At 36.4% G+C, this 16,872-nt stretch overlaps 1 protein-coding gene across 1 annotated transcript in view; it reads left to right on the forward strand.

Moving 5' to 3' along the window:
- The window catches only part of LOC126334596 (probable aconitate hydratase, mitochondrial), a 142,849-nt gene that overhangs the window by 89,739 nt on the left and 36,238 nt on the right, over positions 1-16,872 (forward strand). Inside the window, exons 9-10 of the mRNA XM_049996988.1 lie at positions 3,485-3,642; positions 11,581-11,839. Of these exons, the coding sequence (XP_049852945.1) occupies positions 3,485-3,642; positions 11,581-11,839 (417 nt within the window). The remainder of the gene's footprint in view (positions 1-3,484; positions 3,643-11,580; positions 11,840-16,872) is intronic.

Here is a 16,872-nt window from a genome sequence, read left to right on the forward strand (position 1 = left end):
ACACATGTCAGAAAATGAGCTTTTGGACAACAAGGCCTTCGTCAGAGGTAGAAAACACACATGTGGAATGTTTCCCTCTGTTATATTCATAAAACAATACTTGTAGATGGTGAAGAAAAAGTCATGCACTCGGACATCACAGCACTTTTCATCACATACTAGCAATATAAAAATGTCTCTCAAAATTTTGTCCTGCACACATTTCTGGCAGTAAATGGATGTTAAAGATTGGCAGTATGGCAACACTGTAAACGCATGTACAGTAACTACCTCTGTCAGCATATAGAAGTAGTGCTGTGCATTTGGTGCAGTGGATAGTGTTTTGGGTTAGCATGCAGGAGGTCGAGGTGTATTTGTTTTTATTTGTCAGTGTCATTCTGCCATATAATACTAAAGTGCACATCATTTATTAAGCCACACATAGTACAGTGTTTTGTTGCAATAAACATAACAAAACTATAGTCAGCCAAGTCAGAAGTAGACAGTTGAAACAAATGACATGTCATATGACAGAATAACTACAAAAACAATATCAATTTTGAGATGCTAAAGATGATTGCACAGTTAAATAAGTCAACATCTACTAGTCATTTACACGACATGCAGTACATCTGCTCAGATGTAGCACATCAGCAACAAATGACAATAATAATTTCCATATTAATGACCACATGGTGTTTACAAAAGACTACCTTGTCCTTAGAGTAAATGCTCAAAGCGACCTCTCTGTACAATCAAACATTGCGCAATCTGCTGGATCATACAACTCTGGACTCTTCATAACATGGCTGCAACCACAGATACAAGAGCAGCATAGACATGTGCTATCAGTTCGTCCACATGTGTTGGCATAGTAGAATACCTCGTTCAAGTGTGCCCACAGGAAGAAATCCAGGGGATTTAGGTCATGCAAATGTCAAGGCCATACAACTGAACCTCCCTGTCTGAGCCATTTCCCTGGAAATGTTCTGTCAAAATACTACTGTACATTAATTCCAAAGTGTGGAGGTGCACCATCATGTTGGAACCATGACCTCTACCAAACTCAGAGTGAAACATCTTAAAGTGCATCAGACAAATAGTTCAAGAGGAATGCATAAAACCTCCATGAAGTCAACTGGTCAGGCAACAAGTTGGGTTCAAACTCCTGCCTCCCAGTATTCTGTCCTAGATATTGACGCCAAAGTGAACTTGATCCACAATCGCGGGTGAGGTGCGGGTTAACGTCACACCAATGGTGGGGGCATTGAGCATATTGAAGACACCCTCACAAGTGAACAATGCTTCATCTGACCTTCTTACGGTGTTTACGAAGTCATAATTGGCTCCCTGTTGTTGTTGGAACCATTCACAGAAATGCATCCACAGATTGCAGGACGCAGTTGTTGCATTAAATAATAATGATAGGAATGCAGCCCATGTTCATGAAGCATGTCAACGACCATGCTTAGCGAGACATGCAGCTGTCTTGCTACACAACATGTACTTTGCTGGGGTTCTTGGAGTATGACCTCCAGAATAGTTTCCTCAGTAGCTAGAGTATGGTGAGTACATGGGTGACCTGTCACACAGTGGTGGAAGGAGAGAACCTGTCTCCTGAAGGTAAAGCTCCATGAGCACAACCCCAGGCCTGGCTCTCAGCTGCACCAAGGACCAGAAGGATTTCCACATATTCATCGTTTGTATATGTCACCACACTCTTTCTCTAAGAGTCAGAGACATGATGTTTCCACATTTCATTGAGTATAATAGTAATAATAATAATAATAATAATAATAATAATAATAATAATAATAATAATAATGCATGGAGATGCTTACTAAACAGCATGTGCTAATCAGACTCAATGCTGAAAAGCAAAATTAATGTCTCTGCGATGATAATACATTCAAATGGTAACTGAGAGTGGAAATTATCTGCAAAGCACATTGTTAGCCCAACCGGTGATGTAAGGCCCTAACTAAATGTAATGGACCTGAACATGGCAAGAATAATAGTTGGTATTAATTGATGGGACCGTTGTTGTAGTGTACACAGAAAACAGGTTTGGAATCTGGTAGATATAGTGGTGCCCATTCATGTCCATGACTTACAAAAGGTTTCTTTAAAAGGTGACCCCTGAAAACAATTGTACTTTCATTTCTGCATTCGTAGTACGTAAGTGCAAATGTTGGTTTCTGCTGCAGGTACTGAGTGACTACTATATTAATTTGGCTTTCCTTAATTTCTGATACTATGTCTTCCAGTTTTGGTTTCAGATGTCCATTTAACTAAATTTTTCCCTTGCCCATTGCTATTGCCATCATGGTTTTTATTTAGCTAACTTTTTCCTCTTTTGACTTTACAAGCACAGTGTTATCCCTATTACAAGGAACAAGACTTCTTAATCTCCATTTTTTAGAAAAGAGTGTTGCACGTCCATGGCTATCAATATTTCAGGAAATAACTCTTCTACAGTACACTTTATTCTTTTATTTATGTGTTTGCCACTATTTTCAAGGGCAGAGCCTCATTATAAAGTGTTCTTGATTGTTGAAACCAGACACACACAGACACATTATTTGTACATATGGGAGTCATATTACATCTGACATGTGTGACTGACTTCAGCCTTGAAACTATTTGTAATTAAATAAATAAAAACTGAAATGGAATTACTGAAAAGTTATTTCCTGAAACAAGCCTATACCAGTGTGGCCCAGAGATGGAGCTACCATCTTAGAGCCTGTGGACCTGGGTACATTTTTCTGTTGTGGACATATATCTTTAGACTTTGAGTCCCTGACTCTGTCCACAAGGCAATGGCTTTTGATCCATCTGCTTATCTTGACACTGGGATTGCATTTAACCTTCCATTGCCTTTCAAATCATGACAATGACGTGCTTACTGTGGATGTTGCTCAGCCAAACCTGATATGTACGGGGGCTGTACATTGCAGAAATTAATTTACACAAAGATGACTGAATGATATCTTTGTGTTTTTTTTTTTTTTTTTTTTTTTTTTTTTTTTTTTTTTTTTTTTTTTTGCCACCTGTTATGTTTCTTTTGTACCATGAACAAGCCTTCCGTATGATACAGTCTTGCTCATTCCTATGGTATAGTTGTCCAAAGATACTGCCAATTAATATGTATGTCAGTAGCTTTTAGACACAATTCTTTTTCTTTTATTCTTTTAGTTTTTCCTCTCTTCCAATAGTTCCCCTCTGATTTTTCTCTTCATCTGACAAATAACTGTCAATGACTGCGTAAACATAATTTACTTTATCCCTGTCAACAGAATTCTAATTTGTGCATTTATAAAGCATGGTGCTGGCTATACTTCACTAATATTTCATCACCATCACAGAGTCAAAAATTATGTATATAGCCTAAATTACTACAAATTTGTATTCACTCTAACACTTAAAATAAAAATTGTGTACGTTTTAGCACACATTGCCATGTATCATTATTCTGTTATTGGCAAATCATTATCATTTCTAGGGCTTATTGGTAGCTGTACCAATTCTAGCTATGAAGACTTGGGTCGATGTTCAAGTATTGCCAAGGAAGCAATGAAGCATGGACTAAAATCTAAAATTCCATTTTATATAACTCCTGGGTCTGAACAAATTCGAGCAACAATTGAGAGGGATGGGATTGTAAGTACGCCTCAGTATGAAGGAAAATAATTCACAGCGTATTTCATGTCGAATGTTGATAGTCACATTAACAGGACTGACAACATTGCTAGCTTTTAAATAAATCCTTCTTTGGAGCTATAGAGTACATATACATACATGTAATACCTTAATGCCTGTATGACTACATTGTCCCAGTTACATGTACTAGCAGTACTGGACTCCACCTGAAACAAGCTATCATTCATTTTGCTGCATGGCAGCATAGTGTATTCATCCAGGACAAGGTAGCCATGCAGGTGTATATGTGTGTATACGTGTCTGGGCTTGTGTATTTACAGCTGTAAAACCGGCAACATTCTCAGTCTTGTTTATATGCCTGTAAATGACTCAGAGCCTCTACTATTCAATGAGTTCTTACCTTTACTCCTTCCAGTAACTATATTCCACCAAGGGATTTTAGATTATAATACTTGTGTTTTGTAACTAGTGCATTCATAATTGTTTACATTTTACTAAGACTTTCAATTGCTGTAGCACATTCATAAAATACATTAACTTCAACACACACAACAAATTCCAAAACAAAGACTTCATTTCTTACAAATTATTTCTTTATAAATTCCTTTCTGTCATAGAATTACTTTGCTTTTGATATTCTGCTAAATAGAGAAACATTGTGAGAGGTCAGTCACTGGAGTAAAACTTGATCTCACTTCCACTAGTGTTTGTAAGGCATTATGAATGTGTTTAAATTGTGTCAATTAAGCAGTATTTCAGTGTAAACTATACAAGTTTTTAATAAACAGTCTCTTTTTTAGAAATGTGTCCTACCAATAAATTGGTTCATGCCATTTCCTTGACTTACAACTCGGCTTATGTGAGTTTTCCAGTATCGCACCAGTGAAATGCTTCCCGTCTTTGATATATAATAGTGCCTATGTGATTATTTTACCTCAGCTTCCCACTTATCACTGAAGTGAGGCATTTTTGTTAAATGACTGACTCTTTTTATGGTTCACTAACTGTGTACTCTAATTGTTACATTTTCATGTTTCATGAATGAATGTAATTGATCAACAAACAAGTAAACAGACCCATACATACATTGGGCATAGGAATAAGAAAAGGTACAATGAAGACAGAGGAACTTCATTTACTGGAGGTATTCCAGCAGAATTATTAAAATTTGGTACTGAGTAATTACCTACATGGTATGTTAAGAAATAGGTTCTAAAAATGTTTAAATGGGGAGGACGTATCAGATGAGTGTAAAATAAGTTATACTTCAAAAACACACAAGAAAGTAAGAAAAATGTGCGTAAAAATTGTAGCAGTATTCAGCTTAACAGTACCCTCAGTGGACTTAATGGAAGAATTATCAAACATTCCTTAAAACAAGAACACAAAGAAATGAAGAACAAGCAGGCTTTAGGGCCAATATACCACTGATTGATGACATTTTTTGTGTATGACATATTACTGAAATGAAACAGTTCAAGCACAAGCCCTTCATTTGGTGTTCATTTATGTATACAAAGCTTGTATTTTTAACTACTCTATAGAAGAAATAAACACAAAAATAATAACTGCAATTCACACATCATGAAACAACTGAACATAAAAAATTAAATCCAGCGTATATTTGTCACCTGGATTTCTGGTTCCAAAAGGATAACACAAGGATGTTGTATTTCACCCACATCATGTAAGATGCACACAGAAGAAACTTTTTGCCTTGGAAGAAAAAAAATTGTTAATATAAAGATCCCAAAAATTGATAATACAGTGCATTCATTACAATTTGCCAATGAGAACTGATTTTAGCCCAAGATAGGGACAGTACAGAGTATGTGGCCAGAAAATTGACAAGAGAATATAAAGAAGTGGGACCTACATATAATCATCAATAAAACAAAATTCAGGGTAACTCATGCTGTAAATGAATATTTAATATTGTAAGATGGGATGAGAACAATAGCAGTTACTGATGAATATAAATACCAAGGTAGAATTTAAAAATTATGGAAAACAAGATAAAGAAACCATATCAAGAAATATTCAGAAAAGATTACTATTTCTTAACAAAATGCAGCTCTATAGTATAGTACATAAGAACAATACTATACCAGGATATTAAGAACAATAGTTAGGAGAATTATTACATGTAGGTCAAAAGTTTGGATAATGAAACAGCAAGTACAAACAGTAGTCAGGAAGTTTTAATAAACATCTCAAAAAAATCTAGCTGCTACCATGAAACATGGTGATGTTATTTGGTTCTTCAAAAGATATTCACTCTTCAATGCCACATATTTTTGCCAGTGGTGCTTGATTTGGAAGAGACGTGGGTTATACAAAGCTGTAGTTTGGCTGTTCAGCAAACTTTGAACTTTGGATATTACTTCATTGTCATTCTGAAAATGCCTGCCACAAAGCAGTTTCTTGCCCTGAGGAAAGCTGAAGGAGTTATTGGCTGTCATGTCAAGGGGATACGGGGGTGTGACTATGTCTTGTGTAGAATGAGCTAGGACAGAGTTGTTGAGCAAAAACACCTGCTTGAACAATCTTCTGTGAAGCTTCATCTTGACAGCCTACTGAAATATCATCAGGAAATTTTAGCAGTACACTCCTGTGATGATGTTCCCCTTATAAAGATAACCTGTTAGCACTACACCATAACAGTCCCGAAAAAGCACTCAGCATCACTTTGCTAGATGATGGTTGGGTCATTGACTTATTTGATATTGATGCATTCACGTGTATCCACAGCTTGCTTTGCTTCTTTGTCTTGGGATCATAGTGATATCTCCAGCATTTGTCCATGGGGACTCGGTAGCTGGATTGGCCTGAAACAGCTGCAACTTTTCCACCATTGTCTCGGTACATGGGATTTCTGAATGGATGTGATTGGTTGTGGAAACTGATGGACAGCTACCTTTTTCATGTTCAAAATATCATGCAAGACTCTGAAAACTAACCCACAGCTGATTTTCACCCTTTCCCTTATTGCGTTTATTGTTATATGCTGGTCTTTGGGTATCAGGGTCTCCACTTCTCTAACTATTCCTAGTGTGAGATGGTCTGACACTTTCTTTCTTTGTAATACAAACCTTTTAGATGACAGTGGAAGTGTATGTGTCATCTAATGACTGTCTCTTATTGTGCTGAATTGTTGCCATACCAGTCACCATGGATTGCCGCCAATTGTGTAACTGTTGTGAAAGGAAATGATTATCCAAAGCAAGAGCAAACTGTCAAATTTTGTAAGATAAGAGTTCACAAATTCTGGTCACAGTTGTTACCATTTTATGAATTTTAATACCTGTGAACCATGGTAAAAAAAATTTGAAAGTTTTTAAAATAAATGTATATGCAATGGATGAATTATGAGAATGGTCAAATTAAATAATATTTTTTACTATAACATAAGACTGTAATTTATAGAAATTCCATCTAATATGATATTTCTTGCAATCAAAGGAAAAATTGGATTTTGGTTAAAACATTGGGAAGTCTGGTATGCTGTGAAAAAACAACTTCTCTAATACACCTAAGATGAACATTGTAACTATGATGCACTACATTCATAACTTTGAAAAATGAGGATTAGACATGCTTCAGGTGCCAAAAATCACATGTTTACCCATATCAGATGGCAAACCATAAGTCAGTCATTCAGTCATCATGTTCTGTACATCTCATCAAGAAGGAAGGACATGAAGTGAATCAGAGTATACATTAACATAGAGAAATAACTGTTTTAATAAGCTTAATAATTATAAAACTTTTGAAACTATTGGTTGTCACTGAGAAAAAAATTTAACATATTAAAACTAAAAATTCAAAATGTCTAAAAATTCGAAATATCTATGAAAATGCTTCTATAGTATTTATTTCAAACGTTATCCTTATCGCTTAGTTGTACTGACTGAATACTGTTGTTAACTGCTTTACTGTAGCAGGTTGTTCTGTAAAGACAACAGAGAGTGAAATTATGTAAAATGAAGTCAGTACCATTTGTCATCTAGTCACCACACTGAAAAGTATTTTGAACTGTAAAATTTTCCAACCTTAGCTTCTGAAGTGCTAATTGTTACATGTTATCAAGATGAGCTCAAAAAGAATTTCACACACAGTGTTTCGTATAGTGCATGACCATTTATTCATGTTTAAGTTTATAATATGAGCCCTTGTGATACCAAAATTTTAACTGTTTGTTGCTAAATAATAACAAGCATATCCATCCTCTGAGGTGTGTGTGATATGATTAAGTTTGGGCACTTAATCAGGTTGCTTGTGTTATCAGCAAACATAACATGTTTTGAACAGACAGACATTACCTCCCTCTCCCCCAAATCTAGTCTGCAAACAAATTTCCTGTGTCTTATCCTCACATGCCCCTATAGTGACTGGAAATGAACAAAACCATGAACGACTTGCGAACCTACTGAAACTAGCCGATGGACCAAGGGCATCAACAGCAAGCTGCCAGAGAAAAAAGAAACAGGTGGACAACAATGAGAGAAAGACAGCAGACAACTGAGATGGGATGGTGCGATAAGTCCTACGAGTAAACCTACACTAGGCCACCCAGATAGCTGTGCAGTCTAACGTGCTGCTTTCCGAGCAGGAAGGTGTGTCAGTTCCTGGCACAAATCCACCCGGTGGATTAGTGTCGATGTCCGGTGTGCAGGCCAGCCTGCTGATGGTTGTTAAGGCAGTTTTCGATCTGCCTTGACGAATGCGGGCTGGTTCCCCTTATTCTGCCTCAGTTACACTATGTCAGCAATTGCTGCGCAAACACTGTCTCCATGTATGCGTACACCATAATTGTATGCGTACACCTTAATTACTCTACCATGCAAACATTGGGGTTACACTCGTCTGGTATGAGACTACCCCGGGGTGGGGGGGCACTGGGGGCTGAACTGCACAATAACCCTGGGTTCAGTGTGAGCCGGTGGTGGGACTGGACTGCTGTGGCCTGTTGTGGGGTTGTGAACCACTGAGGACTACGGCAGGATGAAACCTCTCCATTGTTTCTAGGTCCCCAGTTTAATACACAATACACACAAACCTACACTCAAAATCTATGATGTGGATGTTGAGGTTACACTTACTAGCACTCTTTTGTCCTCGTCAAATGGATACACAAATGATGAACAAAAAGTACAGAATCATACAGTCCAAGCGTAGCCTGAGTCCTAGGTGGCAGTACTATGTGGACAATATGGAGCACCAGCGATAACTGCCATTCACAGTAGAGTGCCCTCTTATCAGGCAGGTCAAACATGGGATCCCTCCAGGCGATGTGGCAATTACTTAGAAAGCATGACTTCTTTCTGGATTTTGTCTTGTGGTGGCCACTTGTGGCTCTGATTGCCATTGATAGTGTGGGTGGCACCTATGGATTGATTTCGTTTAGTTGTGATAACTCGACCTTGCTATCTGAGATAGTTGGAGCAGTAGGAAATCCAGAACAAAAATAATGATGTATAGCAAGATCAATACAATAGTGCAGTGGAATCACAACTGGCTGATTACGTGGCTGTGCTGCTGACTTTAAAGGACAGCTGTGATCCTTGATAGGTCAGTAGGATGCACATGTCTGCGTAACCAGCACTGCAGCAATGACGGCAGTGCTCACAGGATACAAAAGTGCCATCTAGCAGGCCAACTTCGAGGTCCATGTCTTCCGACAGACTTTCACGCTCATTGGGCCAGGATACCAGAGCACCTAAACCTCCATTCTCCCTCAGTAACAACTTAATCATATCCTTTTCCAAGGTTTGGCCACTTATCATGATGCCCGGAAATGAGGAACATCTTACCCACAATCTTTGTCACCCTCCCATAGTGGTATTCTGTTGCCCAGTCAATGTACCTTAGTTCATCCTTATCACATCTACTGTGAACCCTTTGTCATGTGAGACATATCCTTTTGGAAGACCTGTGTGCAAGATCAGTATCATGCAACCACCCAGCCAATTCTACTCATTCCATTGCAGGCTTGTCCTATCTTATCAGAGGCATGGCCACCTGTCAAAGCAGCCACTTCATATACCAGCTTTGCTTTAATTCTTGCACGGTATTTTATGTGGACACAAACACCAACCAGCTGCCCACTCTCCTAAATGGTCACTGCCAAACTGTGGCTAAGAATAGAGTTAATCTAATCATCTAGTCTTGCTTTGAAGCTCAACATGCTCAGTTTCAATGTCTGCTTCATAACCTATGCTACCTGATCCTTCCACAAAACACCAGATTCTCTGCACTACAGAGATGGAAATTGTCCCTGCATCACATTCTTCAGTCCTGTAATCCTCCTGTTATCAATCTCCACTACTTCCTGTCCCACACTTACCTTTGCCCCTGCCTCATGACTATTAACTTCCCTCATTCTGTACTCATACATTCCTCTCCATAATCTCCTTCTTCATCTGTCTTGTCTCTCCCTCTTAGTCTACTTCTCCATTTCATAGGGCAATGCACACAACTGTCCCTACATATAGCCAGAACAAGCTCACTGGCGTCATGCCTGTATTATATGTATCTGCTGCCTATCCCTTCCAGCTGTCAGCCAACCTTCCCATACTCTTACTCCCTCTTCCCAATTTCTTTCTCCCCTCACCTACTCCACCCAACACACTCTCTTAGTACAATATAACTAACTGGGACAGTGTAGCTGCCTCTCTCCAGGCCCTGGATCCTGAATACTTCAAATGTGATTTCATTTTTCAGGGTATTTATTTTTCATTTGTTTTACAAGCACTAAGAGGGATAGGAGTATTTATGTTCATTATTTACTTCAGTCTGTAATAAAAATGAAGTCTCACAGTGATGAATGAAAATGCAGAATCAACAGTAATCAAAGGATACATGGTAGAATATTATTTGTTGAATTTACAGCAGACTACAAAGTGTAGTTAAGTTCCAATGAATATGCTTCCATTCAGATGAAAAGAAATCTAGTGGATTTACATCAAACTAAAAAGTGTTGTGTAGGTCTGATGAAAGCACCCACTTGAACTGACAATGCAGATGTGTCCATTTGTTGAAATGTCATTGTTGAACACCACACTGAAATGATAAACAAGCATATGTCTCAAAACATCTATAGATGTTGACTACACCACAGGTAAAACAGTGCTGAACAGCTGTAGCAGTCAACTGCTCATAGGCCATTCAGCTACCGTGACAGTCTATCACAGCCAAAGGTAAATGGACAAATGATTCAGTCTTCATCCTTTCATTTTATTTGTCACTTAGACCATGATCATACAATGTTTGTATGTCAGTGTGATGGAGTAATAGTGAGTGATTAATGAGATGGTGATTGAATTAAGCAATTGCAGAAACTTTGTGATACAATTTTTGAGCTACATTTCAAGACAAAGGAAGTCTATGCAGGCACAAAATAACTGTCAATGCTGCAGATTATGATGATAGTAGAATTTAAAAGGTCAGACATTCTTGAACATCAAATTGTTATATAAAATCAAACTACTACAGTTGACTTTCAATACACTTGTTAACAGAATAAAGATAATATTGCATCAGTAAGAGTTTTAGGTTTTAGGTAAGAGTTTTAGGTTGGATTTAAAGCTTGCCTCTGATTTGCTTAACTTTATGTCTTGATGCAAGGTCAAGACTTGAAAGGAAGGAAAGAGGAAGAAAGAACATGTGAATTTAATTTCCTTCCCATTATATAGCAGTAGATTTTTTTTGGTACTATTTTGTCTGCAGTGGCAGCTTCCCATGTACATTAATATTCTCAATGTAGTGTATAATTTTCTTGTGACATTTTTCAGACTTTTATATTTTGGAGACTTTTGAGTTGCTTTTTGTAGGTGTATTACTTGACAGACCTACTGTTACACCAGTTCTACAGCCAAGTTATTAAAGTTAGTATTCCCAATGGTGATATTTCAAATAATGTTATTATTAATTTTGCAGGCAGAAACATTACGGCAATTTGGAGGAACACTGTTGGCTAATGCCTGTGGACCTTGCATAGGACAGTGGGATCGCAAGGATGTTAAGAAAGGGGATAAGAACACAATTGTCACTTCATACAATCGTAACTTCACTGGACGGAATGATGCCAATCCTGCAACACATGGCTTTGTGACCTCACCTGAGCTTGTCACTGCTCTGTCAGTGGCTGGCACACTTGACTTTGACCCTACCAGGGATAAACTGAAGAGTGTAGATGGTATGTTATCTTCATTCACCAATGTTAATTTCATGATAACTAACAGGCACCTATAAACAATTTCTGCTGTGTAACAGACCTGTAGAAAAGCTCTTAACAACTACAACCAGTTGGGTCAATCCATACCAAGTTGTCCAGCACTGGTTGCTTGACCACCTCAGAAAAATTTTATATTTACTGGGTGAATTCCCCAATGTTTAGTAGTCACAAAAATATTTTTAAAAAATTATTGTTTATTATTTTGAAATGGCAGCCATTTTGTTCCAGGCCACATGTATTTTTTCGTATTTGCAAGCATCTACATTTTTTACAATTATTCAGTAGTGGATTGTCCTAAGGCTTTCAGATAAAATGCATTTAGTTCAACACACTCTGGGCTACAACTTAACATCATTATCACTTAGCTGAATGTATTCTTTAATGTATTTTTCATAGTTCAAAGTTATCAGCCACAAATTTAAAAAGCTCAATTTTTGAACAGTAGTTTTCCAAAGAAAGATTAATTTCTCAGCTTTCATATTTTTTCTGCTATTAAACTGTATAGAATAAATACCTATTTTTACAGAGTATCAATGGTGAGCAGCTTACAGCTTATACTTAAAAAAACACTATTTTTAAAAAAAATTCCATTTTGTGGCCTGCAATATCTTTATTGGGGGGCCAGATAAAAATCTGAAAATTTCACAGTTAATAGACCTTTATGATATCAAACTTCAGTATAAATTTCAACTTTGAGATTCAATTGGATGTTATGGAGAAAAGATTAAAAACACGAGTCAAAAATAAGTTTTTTAACATCTGCGATATCTGGTAGGCTAATTAAATAAAGTATACCAATTGCATAATATAACACACCACATTATGCTAGCTAACGATTATGTGTTGAAACAATGCTATGGTAATTGCTTCAGCAGGCTAACAATTGCATCTGCAAGTCTATACAAATCTGATTGTTGTCTTCCCCCTTACACCAACAATTCTCTACTCACACTTATTTAGCTATAAGTTTATGAAGTGTGCAGTTGAAAAATGGTGTCTCAAGTGTTCTGTTGGTGTTATTATTAATGGAGCATGTCATAAAAAAGTGTATGGACTGTATCCTGAAGACATTACTTTAATCGAAGATTAAAGTGAAGAAGAAAAGGTGTTGTTTTACTTACAAGTCAGTCCAGAGGTAAAATCCACATGCTAGTACCATGAAATGAAATACTTAACAATATTTCATCACATTTTTGAACTATTAAAAATATATTTTGAGAAACATAAGAAACCTATAACAAACAGTCTGCGATAAATTACATTTAATCATTATTCTAAAAATAAAAGCCCTTTTGACACTCTCTTACCATGAATATCATTGTGTCCAACATGTTATTCTAAGATATTTGTAATTCACAAGAGAAAGGATAATGAAACCCCAGATACAGAATTTTGTGACTTATCAGCAACCATTAAAAAGTAGATACAGCTTGTGAAATCCTGGGTATATCACCTGCTAGTAGAATTAGAAAACTAAGTCGAGATAAAAGATCAAGTGCCTTGAATACTAAAATTGAGAAAGTGGAAAAAAAAAAGAAAAAAAAGAAAAAAAAAATTTGGCGTTTCATTTCAAAATACCATTGGTACTAAAGCAGATGGAAGTTCTAAAACTTCACCAACTGAATATAATGATTTGACAGAAAAATGAAAAACTAAATGCAGTACTTCAAACAAAGAGGATAAAATCAAGATTATCAGTTTACTGCTGAATTCTTGGAGTCGAGCAAAAGTTAGTGAATAATTTAATGTGTCAGAATGTCTTGTTAAGTTAACAAGGCAATTAGTATAGAACAGGGAATTTTACTAGCATTACAAAAGAAAAGTGCATCTAATTTGGTAGATGGAAACACAATCAATAAAGTTATTAAGTATTATGATGATGATGACAATAACAGCCATTTGATGTCTGACAAAAAAGACTGTGTTTCCATGAAAGAAAATGGTTTTAAGTTTCAAAGACGAAAAAGGTTAATATTGTTTAATTAAATGAACTATTCACTGAATTTAAAAAGGAAAATCCTGACATTAAAACTGGAAGATCAAAGTTTTGCAAGTTGAGACCAAGATGGTGTATTGTTGCAGGGCATCTGGCACCCAGAATGTTTGTGTTTGTTTGTATCATCAGAATATAAAGTTGATGATAGATGGGGCCAATGTTGGAGTTGACTATAAAGACCTTTTGAAAGTTATGGTATGCAATATTGACAGTTACAATTGTATGATCAAGGTAAAATGTGAAGATTGTCCAGGCAAACAAGCCTTACTTGACATGTTTGAAGAATCCAAAGAAGACGATTTGAAGCCTGACAATATAAAATACAAACAATGGGTGACACAAGACAGAACTGAAACGGTGACAGTCATAAAATCCCGAGAAGAGTTGTTTGAAGTGTTGGTGCCTAACCTTGAAAATCTGAAAATGCATCATTTTATTGCAAAATATCAAAGCAAATTTTTGAAAGGCAAAAAGCAAACCTTGGCAGCTGCTGAATCCTTAGTTCTTGCTGAATTTTCGGAAAAATATTCCTTTGTTGTTCAAGATGAAGTACAATGGCACCACTGGGCAAACAAACAGACGATAGTTCATCGATTTGTATTCTACTATAAAAATGAAGATAAGCTGATGTGCCACAGCTTTTGTCATAAGTGACTACCCAGAACACAACACTACAGCAGTGCACATTTTTCAACTAAAATTAACAAACTACATTAAACAGCACTGCCCTTTCATAAAAAAAAAAAAACTGATTTACTTTTTGGATGGGGCAGCAAGTCAATACAAAAACAAAAAAAAAGTATTAACATCTCCTTTCATAAAGAAGATTTTGGGTTTGATGTAGACTGGCACTTTTTTGCTTCATGCCATGCGAAGAATGCTTGTGATGGTGTCAGGGATACAACAAAGCGAGCTGTCACAAAAGCAAGTCTGCAGTGGACCGATGACAATCATATCATAACACCTCAAGAAATGTTTGAAATCTGTAAAAACCATATCAAAGGAATTACCTATGTTTTTGTATAATGTGAGGGAATACAAGAAGTCTATGACAGTGTCTTGAAAGAAAGGTACAGCACTTGTCAGAAGATTAAAGGCACTCTATCTTTTCATTGTTTTGTACCCCATTCACACAACTTACTGAAGTGTAAGATCACATCAACTTCACCTGATAGTGAACTTCATCAGTGTGGAAAACTTTTACAACTGGTTCTTCAAAATAAAGAAATAGTGGCTTGTGTTTACAATGAACAGTAATGGATTGGCAAAGTTGATAATATTGACTGTCAGAACCAAGATGTACATGTTGTATTTTATCACCCTCCAGCACCAAGGACATCTTTTAAAAAATTGAGAAGGATCAAGATTGGATGACAGTAAAAAATGTACTAAGGAAGCTGTCTCCCATGGAATTTACAACTGTGACTGGGCGAACTTATAATCTAATACCCAAACTGAGTTAACAAATTTCTGAAATGTTCAATGAGTGATGTACTATAAACAAATAACAAGAGAACAATATCATTTAATTAGTAGGCTTATTTTCAATAAAAAGTAAGTAATCATAGATATGATTAAATTATATTCAGTAACTGATATATTTTATTCCATAAGCCTAGATACTACAGATGTTAAAAAACGTGTTTTTTGACTCATGTTTGTAATTTTTTTCCCATAACTTCCAATTGAATCTCAGAGTTGAAATTTTTGATATCATAAAGGTCTATTAGCTGTGAAATTTTCAGATTTTTATCTGGTCCCCCAAAAAAGATATTGCATGCCACAAAAGCAAAAATTTAAAAAAATTCCATTTTTTAAAATAGAGTATTTTTTTAAGCGTAAGCTACTCACCATTGATACTGCATAAAAAGTAACTATTCTATACAGTGTAACAGCAGAAAAAAATATTAAAGCTGAGGAATTAATCTTTCTTTGGAAAACTACCATTCAAAATTTGAGTTTTTTTTAATTTGTGGCTGACAACTTTGAATTATTAAAAATATATTAAAGAATACATTCAAGTAAGTGATGATGTTAATTTGTAGTCTAGAGTGTGTTGAACTAAATGCATTTTATCTGAAAGGCTTAGGACAATCCACTACTGAATAATTGTACAAAATGTAGATGCTTTCAAATACGAAAAAAAGCATGCGGCCTGGAACAAATATGGCCACCATTTCCAAATAATAAACAATAAATTTTTAAAAAATTATTTTTGTGACTCTTAAGCATTGGGGAATTGACCAAGTAAATATAAATTTTTTCTGAGGTGGTCAAGCATCAATTATTTTTTTCTTGGACTACTTAGTATGGATTGACCCAGTTGTCATTGTTAGAGATTGACTTATTTTGTACAGACTGATTCAGATATATATACAAATATGTCTTAAGCAGTGTGTACCATTTATCTGATGACCACCTGCCCAGGGTATTGCAGGCCGGCCACGGATACCGCGCCTGCCAGTCAAATGAGTCCTGTGGGACAGCATTATGGCTTTTAGCCTGAAGACCATACAGATATACGCATCTCATCGGCCAGTGAAACAGGCATCTTGAGTTTAACAGTGAAGTTTACAAATGCAACAATGGCAAGAGCAAATTATTCAGTTCCACAATGAGTGTTTATTTATGATTCATTTGTGCGCAGAAAGTCTGCCTGTACTGTTTGGAGATTGAACAGAAGTTTCCAGATATTCGAGTTCTAAGTCATGATGCAGTTCACAAATTAGTGAATAAATTTCATGAAACAGGAAGTGTTCAAGACAAGAAGCGTAAATGATGACATACAGTGCTCACACAAGCTCGTCTCAATGACATTGGGAAAATTCCCCCAAAAAGTCTCCTAGATGTCTTTTGCAGCAAACGCAAATATCGTGCACCTCTGTACAAAGAGGTGTTAAGCTGCTTGGGCTAAAGACCTATAAAGTATCAGCAGTAAATGATCTTTGATCCAGTGATCCTGCACATAGGGTTAAGTTTTGCGAATGGGTTTTAAAAC

The sequence above is a fragment of the Schistocerca gregaria genome, chromosome 2 (genome assembly GCF_023897955.1).
Source record: "Schistocerca gregaria isolate iqSchGreg1 chromosome 2, iqSchGreg1.2, whole genome shotgun sequence".
NCBI lineage: Eukaryota > Metazoa > Arthropoda > Insecta > Orthoptera > Acrididae > Schistocerca > Schistocerca gregaria.